The 18871-nt window shown below is 38.9% G+C and overlaps 1 protein-coding gene across 1 annotated transcript in view; it reads left to right on the top strand.

The window, feature by feature from the left end:
- The window catches only part of ATG6 (AUTOPHAGY 6), a 225270-nt gene extending 207161 nt beyond the window's left edge, over positions 1–18109 (top strand). The window contains exons 9-10 of the mRNA XM_089436746.1: positions 5874–6023; positions 17408–18109. Of these exons, the coding sequence (XP_089292872.1) occupies positions 5874–6023; positions 17408–17669 (412 nt within the window). The 3' untranslated portion in view covers positions 17670–18109. The remainder of the gene's footprint in view (positions 1–5873; positions 6024–17407) is intronic.
- The last annotated feature ends 762 nt before the right edge of the window (positions 18110–18871 follow it).

Below are 18871 nucleotides of genomic sequence, written 5' to 3'. Positions count from 1 at the left end.
AAATTTGTTGAAGTTGCCGGCAAAGTGCGCGAATGTGCGGAAATGAAAAAATCCGCCCCCACAAAATGGAGACTTGAACCCAAGACCTCTACTCTCTTAAAATAGCTTTGAACCAATTGATCTATACAAAAAATTTGAGAGAGAGAGAGAGAGAGAGAGAGGGGGGGGGCCTTGGTTTGCGTGCTTGCCTTGAGAATGCTCTTTTTCCCTACAAAACACAAAACACAAAAACCAACACGGACATGCAAAGAAAACGAACCTTATGGCTCGAAGTTAGCTTTAGCCAAAAAACTAGATATTTAAAAAAATGAACCTTGCGGCTCAAAGTTAGCTTTAGCCGAAAAACTAAATATTTTTCTCAATGTTTCTGATTTTCCGAGATCACACTAAGGTGCAGGGAAAAGAGCATACGCATGAGAAAAATCCTTCCTTTTTGTTTCTGATTTGCCCAGATCGCACAGAGTCGCAGGGCAAAGAGCATACGCAGAAATGAAAGGTATAGATCCGGTTAAAAAAAAGCTAAATAAACCGAAACCGAAATAAGCAGAGAGAAAATAACAGTAAACTGCAAATAAAGACTGTATACCTCTAGATCTTAAAAATGACGCAGCTAGGGCTACCGGAAACCTTTTCGCGTGAAACGAAAGGGGTTCCTCACTGGAACAGATGCTCCGAACACAACAGAGCAGTCCTCTCGGCCCGAAAGCAGTCAGAAACAACAGATCTAGGAAACGGCAGTCGGATGCAGTTGTACCGGCTTCAGATTTGGATCACCAACGGACGCGGCCCTCAAATAGCTCCGATACCATGTAGGAATTTACAGGGTAAGTTCCTCAGAAAGAACACCAAAAGGACACCGCTCACAACCAGATCACAGATCAATACACCAGTATTTTTGACGTGGTTAAAACCCTCAAAGAGGGAAACAGTCCACGGCCTGCGCCAACGTGGCTACTACAGGCAATTTATTAATCAAAGAATGAAAATTTACATAAGCTTCTCTCATGCACGGATTATCCGAACAATGACCCTCCATGCGCTTTAAATAGAACTCATGGACCAATCGAGTGTCAAGCCACGGATCAAGTGTCGGTAATACCGAGGAGAGAGTGAACCGTCGGATCACTACATATCGTGACCGTCGGATTGTAAGTTACAAAATGTACAACGGTAAAGAAACACACTTTACCTAACTCTATACCTAACTCTATACTAGACCAAGTTGAACTTAACTATTTCCTATGTGTCAGAATATCCTAACACTAATCTTTCTCAGTAGGTGAGTTTCCCAGTGTGGGAAGCCCTCACAAGCTTGGAATAATAAGTTTTAATGAAAAACTGATTTGCAGGGCAGGAAAAATCATTTATGTATTTGGAAATTTTAAACAAACTTCTTCCAGATAAATCACATGGGAGTTTTAAGGTTGATGCGTTTCGAACCACTTACTATGGTTCATCATCAAGACATACATGGATAGTTAGACCAAAGGAACAAATAAATACAGTAGAGATGCAATAGTTAAATCCCAATTGACATAAAATAAATAATAAAAATATATAAAGAAAATGTTAGAAAGTAAAACTCATTAGAATTAAAAATGTGAAAATTCATAAAACTAGGAATTAACAATATAGGGATGAGTAATTAAAAATGGAAACTAATAATAAAGAAAACAAAAAAATAGGGCCTTAATAACATAAATATATAAATTACTAATAATATAATTCTACTTATTTTATTATATGTAAAGAAAAAAAGGAATTTCAAACCAATGATTTTGAAACTCAACGAATAAATCAAACTAAATAAATAAATAAATGATTTTGATTATAAAACAATTTAAAATTATTTGATTATAAAAGAATCAAAATAAGTATGATTACCAATAAATTAATAAAATAAAATAGTTTGACTAATAACTTAACCAGAAAAATGAATAAAAATAAAAATAAATAAATAACGAGGGCCTTAAAAACCTAAATTTATATAATTTTATTTATTTTAATTAAATGCAAAATTACATATATAAAAAAGGGATTAAAAGAAATCAGGTGTTTAGATCCATGATTATGAAACTCAATGAATCAATTAAAATTATTTGTTTATAAGATATATCAACAAAAAAATTAAAATAAAAGAAATTCAAAATAAATATATATTAAATAAACAATTGAGTATGAAATTTAACGAATAAATTTATAAAATAAAAATACCTTGACTCATAATTTAAAAATAAAAAAGAATAAAAATAAATATATAACAAAGGTTAATTTATATATGAAATCCAACTAACCCCAATGGGGATGGTGGTTCCGTGTATGAGAGGGCTTTGGAATCCCAACCCTTAGCCATATGTTAGTCATGCATTTCGTTTCGCGGGAAGGTGGTGGGCTCTTAGCCCGACGAAGGATGGTTATGGAGAATGTTATAATACCTTTTATGTTTTGGCTCAAGGTTGATTGTGCTCGGCTGTGGTGGGCAATGAGAAGAAGAGCGGTGGATTTAGGGGTGGTTACATTTGCAGCGCAGACAAATGACGAAAACCGAATGACTAGGGAGGTGAGGAGGCAACCCTTCAGTGCGAACCTTGTGACTGGTTCGGTGCGCATGTTTTTGTTTGGGACTCGGGAGAGAAATTGTCAAAGGTTGATGTGTTGGGTGGTGGTCGACTTTCTTTTGCGTGACTGCTTCTCCCTCAGTCGACACCTATCTTGCAGAATTGGAGGTGTCATGGGGGTTTGCGAGTGTGGGTAAGGTGTATCTCCCTTAGCTGATTACTTTTGTCTGAGTCCAATTCTTTTTTGGTACTCGTGGTGCGACTGTTGTTCAGGAGCCTAAGGGGCATAATTGCTTCCTATTTGGATGCTAGGTGGAAATCTGTATTGTTGTCCTTAGTCAAGGGACCAAAACCCCTATGAAGTGTATTATGGGTCTACTCTGTCAGAGTTTGAGAAAATTAAGCTCGTCTCTTGTGTCTGAGTTCCCTGTTAGTTGTGGGCGCTTGCTGAGATGGGTTTTGGGCCATAGTCGTGAGTCTCCCCTGATGGCTCGTGAAGTTCCGTCCAACTATTGGGTTGATGCCCGAAGGTCGGGGAGGTCTTCAAGGTAGACATGTGGCATTTGGAAGAAGTCTGTCAAGAATTTGTGTCCAATCACGGTGTTAGTTTTCTCCTATAGAATTGAGGAGTTTGGGGGCGTCTAGCCCTGGGTTGGTGGTACTGGTATTCTACAACCCTCTTGCTATGGTGAGTTGGGGAGGGAATTTGGGTGTTGGCGTATTGCAGGGGTTAGCTGGTTTGGAGTCGGGTTTTGGTAAAGAACTTCTCCTTGTGTGCAGACATGTCGCGACAGAGGGGGCGACCACGCAGAGGAGGGGGTGCATCTTGCCCATCCCATTGTTGGTGGAGGTAGAGCCTCTTCTTCTAGTGAGGAGCACTCAGACAATATAGATAGAGAAGAGGAGATAGCGCAGAACCATGCTCCTTCTCTGGGCCGTGTGGTGCAGGGTCCCTCCATGGAATTGATAGCTCCTCAATTGCACGGAATCTAGGCCAACCTAGATATCCCGTGGGATCATAGGTATGAGGATTGCAATGAAATCTAAGTTGCAGGAAACGCTGGGCAGGGGTCCGTTTCCGTACGGAAACGAAACGGAAACGAGTTTCCCCGTACCGTATGGCGTGGAAACGAGTTTCCGTCCGTACGGGCGCGTTTCCCGAAATGGAAACGCGCCCGTACGGACGGAAACTCGTTTCCACGCCGTACGGGCCCCGTTTCCCACAAAAAAATACTTGTTTTTAAATTTTTTTTTTTTTCCTAATTAGTTTTTAATTTATTTTAGGGTTTCTAATCACTTCTAGAAACCATTTCTAAAGTTATAAATGAGCAGTGCCTCTCATTCTCTCATCACACTATTCAGCAAGGAGTTTCTCTTGGAGATTGGTGCATCATCTTCTTCAGCACCACCATCCACTGTTGAGCATTCTGCTGCTTCTATTTTTGATGAGGATTGTTATGATGAGGATTAGTCTTTTGTGACTTGTCTCTATAGTTCTTGCAGCCTTATAGTCTTTATTGTACTTGCAGCCTCATATACTAATATAAATAAAGGCTGATTTTGGATTTTCCAGTTCCTATATTTTTATTTTCATTATGTGATGACTCATGAGTAAATGTGATCATTGTGATGTAAATTTAATCTTAATGTTAAAATGTTTAAGTAAATGTATCATTAATGCTTTATGATTGCAGTCTTGCACATATATATATTAATAATTTTTAAATGTTTTTAATATATATATATATATATATATTATATATATATATATATATATATATATATATATATATATATATTATATATATATATATATATATATATATATATTATTATATATATTCGCGTTTCCCCGTTTCCAAAATTCGGGGAGGTCGCGTTTCGTTTCGCTTCCGCGTTTCGTTTCGCTTCCCCGTTTCCCCGTTTCGTGCAACTTAGAATGAAATGGTGGCATATTGGAACAACATCTAGTCTTCTCAATCGGAAATTCTGGAAGAACTGGAGAGTGTGTGCTGAAGCCAACATATATTAAATGAACGTCTGCAAGCGATAGAGGCTCGGTTGGAACACATGGACTTCCATATGCATGAGCAACAAGACCAACTTGCTGTGTTAAACAAGCACCATCCACATCTGCCACCTTGAAATGTCCTTGATTGGTTGTTTCCTTATTTTGTTAGTTTTTTGGTTAATATGGCTGCGATGCCCTTTGGAAATAAGATGTAAATTGTTAAATCTGCTGCTATATATTCCAGCTCTCCTTGCCAACAAATCTGGTCGGAATGAGGCAGGATGAGCTGTAGAAACTATGTATGTACTTGTTTTCAGACTGGAAATATAAATTGAATGTTTTGATCGACAATATATATATATAAAGAACTCAAAAACACTAAAAAAATTAATTATAAAAATGGGAATATGAATACCTGGAAACCACTAAATCTCAAATAACCAAAAGGTAAATGAAAAGAATGAATAAATATAACTAAAAGCTGGAACACTTATTAAGCTCTAAGAAAAGACAGGAAATGAATTTAATAAAAAGGAAAAGAAAATAATAAAGTGAAAAATAAAGTAAAATATAATATGTACCATACACGCTCAACAAGGCATAAAGGAAAAGACTAATCAAATGAACTAAAAGAAGACTAAAAAGAATGCAATAGAAGTGAAAGAAATTTGACCAAAAAGAAAGGGAATCCCCGAAGAAAGGAGAAAACTAAAGGAGGAAACCTAGGAATAAAGGGATGGGATCCAGCAACTGCTAACTTTCCATCCATCGTCCTTATTCAGCGTCTTAGACCTTTTTTCAATTTTGATAGCCTCCCTAAGTTACATTTGCTTCCACTGATTTATTTTTCCAGCAAACTGTGATAATTCTAGGTATAAAATTTTCTGTTAGACAAATAAATTTTTGGCAAGCAATTTTACTTCAGATGAGGAGGTTATTCACTTAAGGTTTGGAGAAAATTTTGACGTAATGTATCAATATGAGATATTATCAGTTTAATATTGAAATTCTGAGATATCCTTGGATCTGTATTTGAGCAACTTTACATGGGTATCATCATCTGTAAGGTATGGGATGCAGGTTTGGCAAAGATCAATTTCTGGTAGAGGTTGCAATGATTGCCGCTGCCAACATTTAGTTGCTAGCTATCATAGTCTCAATGTTTAAAGCTTCAACATTATTTCTGTTTAGAATAAGGAATAAAGAAGCAAATAAATAAACTTGGATATCATTTATAAATTAAGCGTCCATTTAATATGTTGATTACTCAACATTATTTGACAATGGATTTGATTTGGTTTCAGGTTTGGTCCGGTAAATCTCTTCTGGAGCACTCGCTATGATAAAGCAATGACATTCTTTTTAATATGTCTTAAGGAGTTTGGAGACTATGCAAATGCAAAAGACAGAGCCTCAAACATTCCACTAGACAAGTGCTTCAAATTTCCATACAAGTAAGTTTTCACTGATAGAATTTCGAGTACATTTAATGGTTTATTTCAGCTTAATTTCTACATGGCTTTATATATTTCTACATTTAACTGCTGTGCCTTAAATGTTCTTGCTTGATCTTTGTTGTGAAAATCACAAAAGTTGGGATTTTCCGATTTTGTGATCCATGTAAACTTTAAAGGTAATGCTGTCAATTCTCTGTTTTTTGATAGAAAATATTTTCCGTCCTAAAATGCAGTACTTCACAGCCTTGGCACACTCGGTTTAATGCATGTTCTGATGTAGAATACTATAAGTCTCAGTTTGATACTGGTTTCTCTTGTCATAACTGCATATCTCTTGGTGCTCCCACTGTTGCATTGCTACTCATGCCTGTCATGAGTCCTACATTTTATGTATGTTTCGTTTATATTAGGGGCTATATGACAAAGTAATATTGTAGAATGGCTTACACCAATTATAGTGCAATGATAATAAAGAGCGCAAATAGAAAAATGACAGTGAACCAGAGGAAGGATCTCCATAATCATAAAACCTTTGAAGCTATTTGCAGATAAGAAATTCATCAAGGATGGACTCGCATGTCTCTCCCTTGAGGTGAAGGAAGTCGAACTGCACAAATTTGTTGAAAATGAATTGGAAATACTAGTTGTTAACCATTGTAGAGGAAGGTTTTCACTGTATATAAAGTCCTATTGTTTAGTTATCGTAGATTTCAGTACAACTCAATGAAGCTGCACAAGATTCATACAAAATGGATATCAATTGAGATCTAATAGACCGAGCTGATTGTGGATGGTAGCCTTATAGCAGTATAAAACTAACAATCAAGCATATTAGAAGCTGAAGAACAGAATTTGTATTTAAAAGTCAAATTTTATTAACTTAAAAAGCAACATTTGTCAAATTGAAGTCATGTCTACTAACGCAGGTTGACCTTGCTCTTGTGGCTGAGTTGTTTTATTAAATTCGATCATTTTTTAATAGCTTCTCTTTAACTCACATATCTTGCATCTCAAGTATGCCAAATACTTGAGGGAAATCCGATGATTCCTTCAATAACATTACATGCATAATATGCCCTCTAGGCACTATGCTCACCTTAATAACTATCAATTTTGAACCTTTTGGAACAACTCAACCTACCAGGGATTGATTTTGTTTTAGAGAATTGGCTAACAGCATGGAGGATTCAGGCTGTCACAATTAGCCCTAGCGTAATGTGGCCATGCAAATGCCATTGAAAAGTGAGTATAATTGTAATTCTTACATACTTGATGTGTTGCACATAAAAGAATATTGAATGAATTAATTCAGAATGAGCAAGAAGCTCAATGATAATACAGAGATATTTACAATAATAGAAACATCAAGTTTCTATGTAGAATATGGAAACACTCAGTTTCATCTAAGAAACTGCTTAAACGAATAAAAATAGCAACAACTAAAAGAATGAGTATTAAATACTAAATAGGAATATTCTAATACCCTCCCTTAATACTCAATCTATTTACAACACCAATAGACCCTCTGAATTTTACAAATTTATCAGGACCAAGAGGCTTGGTGAAGATGTCGGCGGGCTGCTCTGTTGTGGGAACATATTGCAACTGAACTGAGCCGTCTTCAACAAGCTGGCGAATGTAGTGGCAATGAGTTTCCACATGCTTTTTTCTTTCATGAAAGACTGGATTTTTGGCAAGTTTGAGAACTCCCTGATTATCACAAAACAAAGAAGTAGGCCCGGTCTGGGAAACATGCATATCTGCAAGCATACGTCGAAGCCAAACTGCCTCACAGGATGCCTTAACTGCTCCCCGATACTCTGCTTCTGTTGAGAAGAGAGCCACTGCCTGTTGCTTCTTACTAGTCCAAGTAACAGCACCAGATCCTAGACTAAACACATACCCAGCTGTAGATTTACAGTCATCAACCGAATCGGCCCAGTCAGAGTCAGTGTAACCACTGAGAATAGGATTGGAACTGCGAGTATATAAGAGGCCATAATCAGAAGTACCACGCACATATCGTAGCACACGCTTTCCTGCTATCCAATGATCAGCTTTAGGAGCTGACATAAAGCGGGAGATATAGCTTACTGCAAAACTGATGTCAGGTCTGGTGGCAGTAAGATAGATGAGATTGCCCACTAGTTGCCTGAATAAAGTTTCATCCACAAGGGGAGAGGATGACTGTGATGAAAGTTTGAGCCCTGGTTCCATAGGAGTCGTGGCTGGTTTGCAATCCTGCATTCTGAACCTGTCCACAAGATTTTTTGCATACTTGGACTGAGAGAGAAAAATATGATTTCCAGTCTGCCAAACTTCAACCCCCAGACAGTAATGAAGAAGTCCCAAGTCTGTCATCTCAAAAGTTCTGCATAAATTTTGTTTGATCCCATGGATCAAATGTGCAGAGCTGCCAGTAATGATAAGGTCATCCACATAGACAACCACAAGCAAGATATCATCAACAGTATGCTTGATATACAGGTTTGCATCAGATGGGCTCCGCTGAAAACCCTGATCTGTCAGGTACTGATCAATTTTCATGTACCAAGCCCGAGGAGCTTGCTTCAATCCATAAATGGCTTTAGCTAATCGACACACTTTCTGTTCTTGACTAGTAACCTTGAATCCTGAAGGCTGCGTCATGTAGACTTCTTCTTGGAGATCACCATTGAGGAAAGTACTCTTTACATCCATCTGATGAACTTTCCAATTGAACTGAGCTGCTAGGGCAAGGACAAGCCTTATGGTACTCATCTTGGCTGTAGGAGCAAAAGTCTCTTCATAGTCGATGCCTTCCTTTTGTGAGAACCCTCGAGCCACAAGACGAGCTTTATACTTGTCTATGGTTCCATCAGCTTTGTATTTCACTTTATACGCCCATTTGCAGCCTATGGGCTTTTTCCCTGCAGGAAGATCAGAAAGTGTCCAGGTGTGATTCTTCTGAAGACTCTGGAATTCGGCTTCCATAGCCTGTTCCCACTCAGATGTACCCTTAGCTTCTGAATAGGTTTGAGGCTCAAAAATACTGTGAAGGTTAGCCATAAGAGTAAAATTGACTGTAGACTGTTGTTTGTTTTTATGTCTAGAATGTTGGGACTATGGACACCACATATCTCCACAATGGTATGATATTGTCCACTTTGGGCCTAAGCCCTTATGGGTTTGTTTTTGGGCTTTACCCCAAAAAGCCTCGTTCCAATGGAGATATTTGTTCATCCTTATATACCCATGATCCTTCCCACTTCTACCACTTCTAATAAATGTGGGACTTTGTTCGTATACCCAACAATCCTCCCCTCGAACAAAGGACCATCGAGCCTCCCCTCAAACCATACGCAGGATTCTCCCCTCTCTACCAACCAGGATTCTCCGCTCCAATGCGTTGGTGGCTCACGCCTTACATGGTAGCACCACCTGTCTCGAGAGCTTGCTCCATCCCAGGTCAACTCCTCTTCACCGTGTGTTCCCCAACACGTCCATGAAGAATCCGGAGCACACCGCCTGTTTAACCGAGCTCATCCTCAAGCTTACGGGGGCTCACCATCTTTGTTTCGACATTCCGAGGATTCATCCACTTGGGTAACCTCGAACTTGGCTCCGATACCACTTGTTGGATCTCAGGACACCACATATCTCCACAATGGTATGATATTGTCCAATTTGGGCCTAAGCCCTTATGGGTTTGTTTTTGGGCTTTACCCCAAAAGGCCTCATACCAATGGAGATATTTGTTCATCCTTATATACCCATGATCCTTCCCACTTCTACCACTTCTAATCAATGTGGGACTTTGTTCGTATACCCAACAATCCTCCCTTCGAACAAACGACCATCGAGCCTCCCCTCAAACCATCCGCAGGATTCTCCCCTCTCTACCAACTAGGATTCTTCGCTCCAATGCGTTGGACACACACGCCTTACATGGTAGCACTACCTGTCTCGAGAGCTTGCTCCATCCCAGGTCAACTCCTCTTCACCGTGTGTTCCCCAACACGTCCATGAAGAATCCGGAGCACACCACCTGTTTAACCGAGCTCATCCATAGGCTTACGGGGGCTCACCATCTTTGTTCGGCATTCCGAGGATTCATCCACTTGGGTAACCTCGAACTTGGCTCTGATACCACTTGTTGGGACTATGGACACCACATATCTCCACAATGGTATGATATTGTCCACTTTGGGCCTAAGCCCTTATGGGTTTGTTTTTGGGCTTTACCCCAAAAAGCCTCGTTCCAATGGAGATATTTGTTCATCCTTATATACCCATGATCCTTCCCACTTCTACCACTTCTAATAAATGTGGGACTTTGTTCGTATACCCAACATAGAAGTTCTACCTTCAAGAAGCTCATCATCTCGGAGATCACCAATGGTTTTAGCCCACCATTTAGGCCGAAGAGTAGAGGAACCAATATCAGGAGGAGGTGGAGAAGACTCAAGAGCAATAGGGGCATCAAGAGGAGGGTTGTTTTCTGGAGGAAGTTCAGATAGAGTATTATCAAATACTGATGCTATATCATCCCTCCCATCAGGTGGACCGACCGGAAGAAGAACACTGTGAGGCTGATCCTCAGAACACTGCTCAGAAGAAGAAGACTGAAAGAATCCTCTGTCTTCATCAAATACTACATCACGACTGAAGCTAAGACGACCGGTGGCTATATCTATCAGCCTATAGGCCTTGTGATGATCACTGTAACCTGTCATCATGAGTTTCTGGCTTTTGGAATCCAACTTAGAGCGCTTAGTAGGTGGAATCCAAGCATATGCAACTGAGCCAAATACTTTGAGGTGACTGATCTTAGGTTTACGGCCAGACCAAACCTCTTCAGGAGTCTTCCCTTTAACAGCGTGAGTAGGTGATCGGTTAAGAAGATAAACAGCAGTAAATACTGCTTCAGCCCAGAATTTTTTTGGAACACTCCTGTGTTGTAGCATGGAACGAGCCATTTCAACAACCGTGCGGTTGTGACGCTCGACAACACTGTTCTGCTGAGGAGTGTAGGGGGTGGTTAACTGACGTTTGATGCCATGAATATCACAGAAGTTGGCAAAAGCTGAAGAACAAAATTCCCCCCCATTGTCGGTCCTAAGGGTCATGATGTTACAGCCAGACTCTTTTTCAACTATGGTTTTAAACTTCTGAAATGTACTAAGTGCATCAGATTTATTTTTTAAAAAATACACCCACATCTTTCTACTGAAATCATCAACAATAAGTAAAAAATATTTGCAAGTAGTGATAGAAGCTGTATTCATAGGACCACAAATATCAGCATGAAGTAACTGGAGTACCTTAGATGCTCGCCAAGATTCTCCATCCTTGAATGAAGACCGATGTTGCTTTCCCGCTTGACAGGTGCTGCATACCCCCAACTGCTGAGTCTGAATATCAGGTAATCCTGACACAAGTCCCTCCCGAGAGAGCTGAGAGAGATACTGCATATTTAGATGCCCATATCGCTGATGCCATAGAGTGCTGATGGGAGAGACACGTGCTGCTAGAGCCACTTCTGAAGAGTCACCGGTGTCAAGTAGTCTGTATAGACCATGGTCTTCGAGGCCAACAGTAACTGTTAGACTAGTCTCCCTGTCAATAATAGAGCACTTGTGTGCACTGAACACTACATCAAGCTGAGGAGAATTCCTCATAATTTGGCTGACAGACAGCAGATTGATTTCCATACCAGGGACATAGTATACATTCAGAAAGATGAGTGTGCGCCCACCAGACTGGATTTGAACTATACCTCTGCCAACTACTGTGTACTTTTCACCTCCGCCAAATACCACAGAATCACTGAAAGGTGAGAAGTCAGTAAACCAGTCACGCCTGTGAGAGAAATGGTGTGATGCACCAGAATCAATGTACCAGGCAGAGGAAGGAACATGATCTGAAGACCTTTTAGCCATAAAGGCGTAAAAGGCAGAATCTGTCTGCTCAGAATGTTCTGCAATATTTGCTGTTTGATGGGGCCCTCCTTGTTTCTTCTTTTCAAAGGCAATCCTCTGTCGGCAATCTTTCTTCATGTGACCGAACCTGTGACAGTAATTACACTACACACGTTTCTTCCTAGCAGGATCAAAAGGCTTTGAAGAGCCTTTCTGCTGAAAGGACTGATATTTTGCAGCAAATGCATTTTCCGAAGACACTGATGAAGCACCACTACCAAACTGCTGTTTCCACCGATCCTGCTGCAGGAGTTTGGTGCATAGCTCTAGAAACTTCAGATCAACATTTGTGGTGGTAATGTTGAGTGTTTCTATGAAATGTTCATAAGATTTCGGCAGACTTTTCAAAGTAATGACTACCATATCTTCTTCCTCCATGGTCCTACCAATAGCTTCGAGCTGATCTCGAATGTCTTTAATTTTGTTGAGATGTTCCTGTAAAGACATATGTTCGTCCATCATGATGGAGAACAACTGATTTTTGAGGAAAAAAGCTCTGCTTTTGTCAGATGTTTCGTGCAGTTCTTTCAACTGTTCCCAAATCTCGGCAGCTGTCTTGCTAGAAGGAATCTGCGGTAACTGATCATCAGCGACAGAGAGCTTGAGAAGCATAACAACCTCTCGATTTCGATCATCAAATTTATCTTGATCGGTACCAGCTGTACCGGGACGAAGCTCTTTGCCCAAAATGAGCTGATCAAGACGCCTGTATTCAAAAATGGTCAACATTCTTTGTTTCCAAATGTTATAGTTGCTGCCATTAAAGCGTTGATTTCCTTCTAACATCAGATTGGTGAGCGTGGCCATTTTCCCAAAGACAATACAGAAATCTGACACAAAAATGTAGCTGCCCGCTTATCGTGGGCTGAAAAAGTGAAAACCACGTGAGCCGTCGTTTTGATAAACCCACGTTGCACACAGATTGCGTGTCGGAGAATACTGCCGCGGCTTTAATTTGCCTCAAATTTTCACTGTCTACGATTGACCACGATCCCGCTTTGGTCCCGCTGATTTCCTGGGCTAATTCCGATAAACTGCGATGGTGGTCTAGCTCCTGGGGTTCCTGATCGTGCGATTGATTCCGAGCCGGAAAGCCGTCAGAATTGGCGTGTATGGCGAGAATGATACACTAAACAAGATCATCAAAGAGCTTTGGCAACAAACTTATCGCGGACAAGACATAGATAATATAAGTATTCGTTCAGATACGGACGGTGCGGGCACCCGATCTTATAGTTAATGCTGAGTTGGAAATGCGAGGAAGATGCAGTTCAACAGGAAAAACAAATATGGCGGAGTCAGCCAGCCAGAGAACGAATCCCGCGCCCACGAAACGGTCACCGCCACAAAGTGCTGTAGCGAAGAAAACAGCGGCTTCGATACAAACGGAGCAGAAGCTACGGCCACAGCCGCCACTACGAATGAAACTCTGTAAATAGTGGAAGCGGATGATTTCTTCCTCGCTGCTTGATGTTGAGAACACGACAGAGACGAAGAACCGACTGCGATTATCCAAACGGAATCGGTACACCAGCAAGGGAAGGCTAAATTTTGTTCTAAACCAGATCCAAGAGTTTCTTCAATTTTTAATTCCTCAGAGAAATGATAATGTAGGAGAAGAATCCATTTCTGTATTGAGATAAACGACTGTAAGCTTTTATCACAGTGAGCAAAGCCGAGGCTAAGACTCAGTGAAGGCTACCTGGCTTACAGAGGGCTCGACCTTAGAAATGAATGAAAGAAAGAACTCAAGAGATTAGGATGCAGAGAGAATAACTGTTCAAGAAATCTCTTAACCTCGCTCTGATACCATAAAAGAATATTGAATGAATTAATTCAGAATGAGCAAGAAGCTCAATGATAATACAGAGATATTTACAATAATAGAAACATCAAGTTTCTATGTAGAATATGGAAACACTCAGTTTCATCTAAGAAACTGCTTAAACGAATAAAAATAGCAACAGCTAAAAGAATGAGTATTAAATACTAAATAGGAATATTCTATTAGCACACAGGGGAATTGTGTAGTTTTAATCTGGTTCTTTGCATTTACCAAGGTTTGTTAGTGATTAAACCTTTCGTTTTGTTTTCTGTACATTAGCTGTTCATATTTGTTGGGTATAATGGTGCTTATGGTGCCCTGGTACATCATTGATTGTTTTTTGGTTTGTATGTGGGTAAAGAAATGAATCCAAATGGTAGTTGTGGGATCTATGTTTTTGTGCAGATGTGCTTGTGGAGTAAGAATGACTATCACTTGTTTATAAGTTGGATTGATTAATGTTGCATTACTTGTTCACAGGTCATGGAACTTCATAGCTAACTAGGTTGATAGAATTGCCATAAGGGTATTGTAGTGAGGAGATGAGGAAGATGCTTGATAATATCATAGCTATTGAATTTTTCAAAATTGGTTGTTGGAAATATGGGTAATTGGGTGCCAATAGGGATTTTCAATTTTCATGTCAAATACCCTTGGCTTGCTTGAAATCATTGTTGATGACTATCTAGATTCTAACCTCGTGTTGAATTTAGCTTGCACTTTAAGGTGGTTTGTTTATAGGTGGTTTTGTTCTCTTCCTGCAACAGTTAGTTTATACTGCCTTTTTCAAGGTCCAGTTGAATCGAAATTAGGTGCAAGTACTGAATTCCAAGAATTTATATTGACCACCATTTATCAAATTTGAAAGCCGTGTATTCAACCTTTTGAGATGTACCCATGGCAAATAATCAAGTAATTGACCCATTGAGTGCCATGTTTCATAACATAGTTGTTGAAATCACGAGTTTTCATGCCTTTCAAAGATTTTTTATTCTTAGCAATATATAATCGAAATTCTTACATGATGGAATTCCTTTTTTTCTTTTTGAGAAATACATGCTAACTTCAAATGAGCATATCTCCTCAACCAAGACAAATCACGTTGTGTGCAACCTACCATTGGAAATGGCTTGACAAGGACTACACGATGGTGATGGTCTAGCCTGCAAATGCTCATTCATATGCCTTAACAAGAGCAGGGAAAGAGTGGAGCTTCTTGGCTTCTCATACACAACCCAGGGTTTCTTCAAGAAACCATCAACACCTTTTGGCTCATGCTTGACATCAATAGCAGCCTCAACAATGGCATTTCATCATTGATCTTGACCATTAATGGGAAGTTGGTACTTCCTATTATTTCAATCTACTGACATATATTAAAAGTGTTCATGTCAAAGCTTCTTCAATGCTTTGATGCATTCTTCATGCTGATCACCAACAACTGACTTTGACATCAATGACAAAACAATTCAACAATCTAGACAAAATCCTGACCATGGATGAAGTGGTCATAAATTGCCCTACTAAATGGGGCATGCTTTTGCCTAGAGAGTGGGTAGTGAATGCAAGGGGTTGTATCCAAATGGATTGGTCATATGCTAACATTCCTATGACTCCAAGTTACAAGGAGAGATTGTTCTGAGAGAAGAAGATGCTGCACAATGTTGAAGATCCAAAGAAATTGAACATTGAGTCCTTGTATCCTAAGGTATCTGAGCTGGACTTGGATACAAATATGGTAACAGATGATTCTAAACAACTGGTTTTCCATCTATATCTATTGTTGAGAGTTTCTCAAATGGTTTGTGGACTATGCACTTTGATAGTACATAATCTATATATGGATATAGTGCAAAGATTGTTTTCACATACCCTTTAGGTAACATATTTCCATTTCCATTACTTTTTTTCACATCCTCTTTAGGTAACATATTTTTCATTTCCATTACGTTTAAAGTTTGATTGTACTAATAATATGGGAGAGTATGAGGCCTCGTTCTTTGTCTTGTGCAGGGGAAAAGGCTGGGGATAAAGTTATTGAAAGTATGAGAGGATTTGAGCTTGTGGTCAATTAGGTTAGATATTTATGTGACACAAAAATCCCAAGGTTGAAGAGATATCGAGATTCAATTTTGGATGTGATCAAATTCATTCAAGCACTTTCTATAATTATTGTCCCAAGGTCCCAAAACCATCTCCTAAACTCCATGGCATCATCCCCTATTTGTATCCAATGATTCACAGTGGCCCCTCAAACTTGGTATTTGTTTGGGGTGGTATTTCAACCACCTTTTCTAAATAACATTGGTTGTTGGCAAGCATTTGAAGACAAAAAACACATGTTTAATTTCTTGAATTGCATTCATGAATTTTTGTTTCATTTGGTTAATGAGGTACAAGAGGGTGTTTCCCCCATTAGTCCAATTGTGGACCAATAGGATAACAAGAGGTCTAGTTCCTTTACAAAAATTATTTAACAAATCTAATATTTTCAAAGAAACTGATAAATCTAATTTGGATGAATAAGTGATCAAGCTGAACATTGGCTCCAAAAAGTCCCCCAACATTATCAAGGCCTGCCAAGGTTGTAGCCATGAAGAAAAGAAGAAACTTGAAATTTTGGAATGTGAGTGAAAGGATGTATCTACAATATCATATGATGAGTTGAGGACATGATCTAAATGTACTAAAACATGCAATTTTGTTCACAAAAGATGGCAAACCCTTTAGAGTCGAAGCATGAAAGCTGGGATTCTGTTTTTATAGGTTTCCTCCTGTATTAGATTTTGAAGGTCATGAAGAGAAAATGAAACATCCAGGCTAGGGTTGGCCTTATTTTTTCCAGATCATTTTTCCATCATGATTCATTTCTCTAGTTGCTATGGAAAAAAATGCTGAATAAAATTCCCGTCTCCTGTTTTTGAGTGACCTTAGCAATTTTGCTGGCAGTCCAAGAAGTTGGTCACAATTTTCTTTCTTCAATTTGTTTTTCTACAAACTTTCTAGGGTATAGATAGGTTCAAATACAATTAGCAAAATTGCAACTATAGCCTTTTAAGGGATTTCTTCCTGCAAGTTTCTAGTTGAAGAGGTCACAACTAACCCCCTCTTATTCTATAGTGCTCTTGAATAATTCCCAATCCCAAGCTGGAGAATTACGGAGAAAGGAATAACTCTTGAAGCTTGTTTAAGGCTGTTTCAGATTTATCACATTTTTGATCGAATCATTGTATCATGTTTTGAGTGAGTCACATATTTAGGTAAGGTATTGCTCGTATTGCCTTGTTTATTAAAAATATAGTAGGGGTTGTCCCTGTGCTTTGCTTCTCCATTAACTTGTACATGATAAAAATAATTTGGATTTCAACAATTAAGTTATGTCTGGCACACCTTGAATATATTCACTCTACAGAGCACACATTCTGTTAATTGTTTACCACCCAAATATCACTTCCCCTATATCTATGAATCAACTTTTATTCAGTTTATGCATCAAAAATCTTGAGTGGGATGAAGTCACATGACTCTGCAATATTAAGAGACCAATTTTTTTATAAAATGCTAATATTTTGTTATATTTATTGGTTGTGTTTCAGGATTGAAAACGATAAGGTGGATAATTTTATCATCACTCAAAGCTTTAATAAGACAGAGAATTGGACAAAGGCCTTGAAGTATATGTTATGTGATCTCAAATGGGCTCTGTATTGGTTTATTGCTAACTTTGCTTTTCAGTCTCCTGGTACTGCTATAACGGCTTCAGGGCCAAGCGTGTTGCATGCAAAAGTTAATTCTGAACGTAATAAGCAAAATGTACGTTCATCACGCTCGCAGCATGATGCTGGTGCAAAATCATAGGCTGATGAAGCTTTGTTACTGATCATTAAGGCTGTATATAATTCTCCTTTTAAATGTCCCTTTTCGTTTCTCAATTTGGAAATTTTCTTTTAGTTATAGCATATACTCATACACACTCACTGATACAAACCGAATACAGGGAGGAATAGACAAATATCAGCCACGTTTATTTGCAAGGTGGCTACCCGTCCAATAGGCGGTGCTAAAAAATAGTCCAAATTTTTTTATTGCTTTTAGTAGTTATTACAGTGATACGAGTTTAATTGATTTATTGGCCATTGAGTCTGATGGCCTTGATAGTAGGAAGAGGATAGCAACATGATCAACATAAGCCTGCAGTATTCATCCAACTCAATCTTTAGGTAGCTGATTTATCATCTACGTTTATGCATTTAAGCTGCATGAATCAATTTTCTTTCACATAAAATGCCTGGGATATATATGTGGTTTCTGCAGTCATTTAAGATGGGTTTCATTAGAATAGAAGATTTATTGAGATATTAAAGCTGCTATTGAATTTTGGTAGCTGCAGTCGGTATTCTTCAATTACATTAGCCCACACATTTAATAGACACAAAAATTCAAATTTGTGTTCAAGTCGGCTCCAAAATAAAAGAGGGAAAATTCGAATTTTGAATTTTGAAATTTTCTCCAAAAGTCAAGTCGGCCCAGCTTAAGGGGACACCTTTTGGAGCACCTCAAACCACTATATATTGCCATAAGACCTCATCACTTGGAGCAATTCGGATCATTTAAAATCATTTGATTTCTGTTCACATGTGCGAAGGAGAGAGTTAAGAAGAACAAAATTTGACCTGCGTTGACCAAGCCTCTTTCTGATTTGTTTGACTGAGTTCTGGGCAGCGTTGATCAAGGCTTTTTGGGCAGTTTGACTGTAGTTGACTAGGGTTTCTGAGGTAGTTGCAGGAGGCTGAAATTCAGCCTTGTTGACTAGAGTTGACCAAATTTTCAGAACTGCAGGAGGCTGAAAATGTTCTGTTTGACCAGGTTTGACTCATTGGATAATTGTGGCCAGTTTGACTTTAGTTGACTGGAAAAATGAGATTGTATCTTGTTGAATTGGACAATTTCTCTAAGAAAAGGTTGTTGGGTTTTCCTAGGGTAAAAGTTTGTGTTTCTTGTATTTGGCTCTCTTCAAGATCCTATTGTCATTCTTGTTTTTCTGTTAAGATTTTCTATGT

The sequence above is a fragment of the Pinus tabuliformis genome, chromosome 5_2, assembly GCF_031772625.1.
Source record: "Pinus tabuliformis cultivar Carrire ecotype Pingquan chromosome 5_2, CPIR1, whole genome shotgun sequence".
Classification (NCBI taxonomy): Eukaryota; Viridiplantae; Streptophyta; class Pinopsida; order Pinales; family Pinaceae; genus Pinus; species Pinus tabuliformis.
Note: the sequence above shows the minus strand (reverse complement) of the source record. Positions and strands in the feature narration are given on the sequence as shown.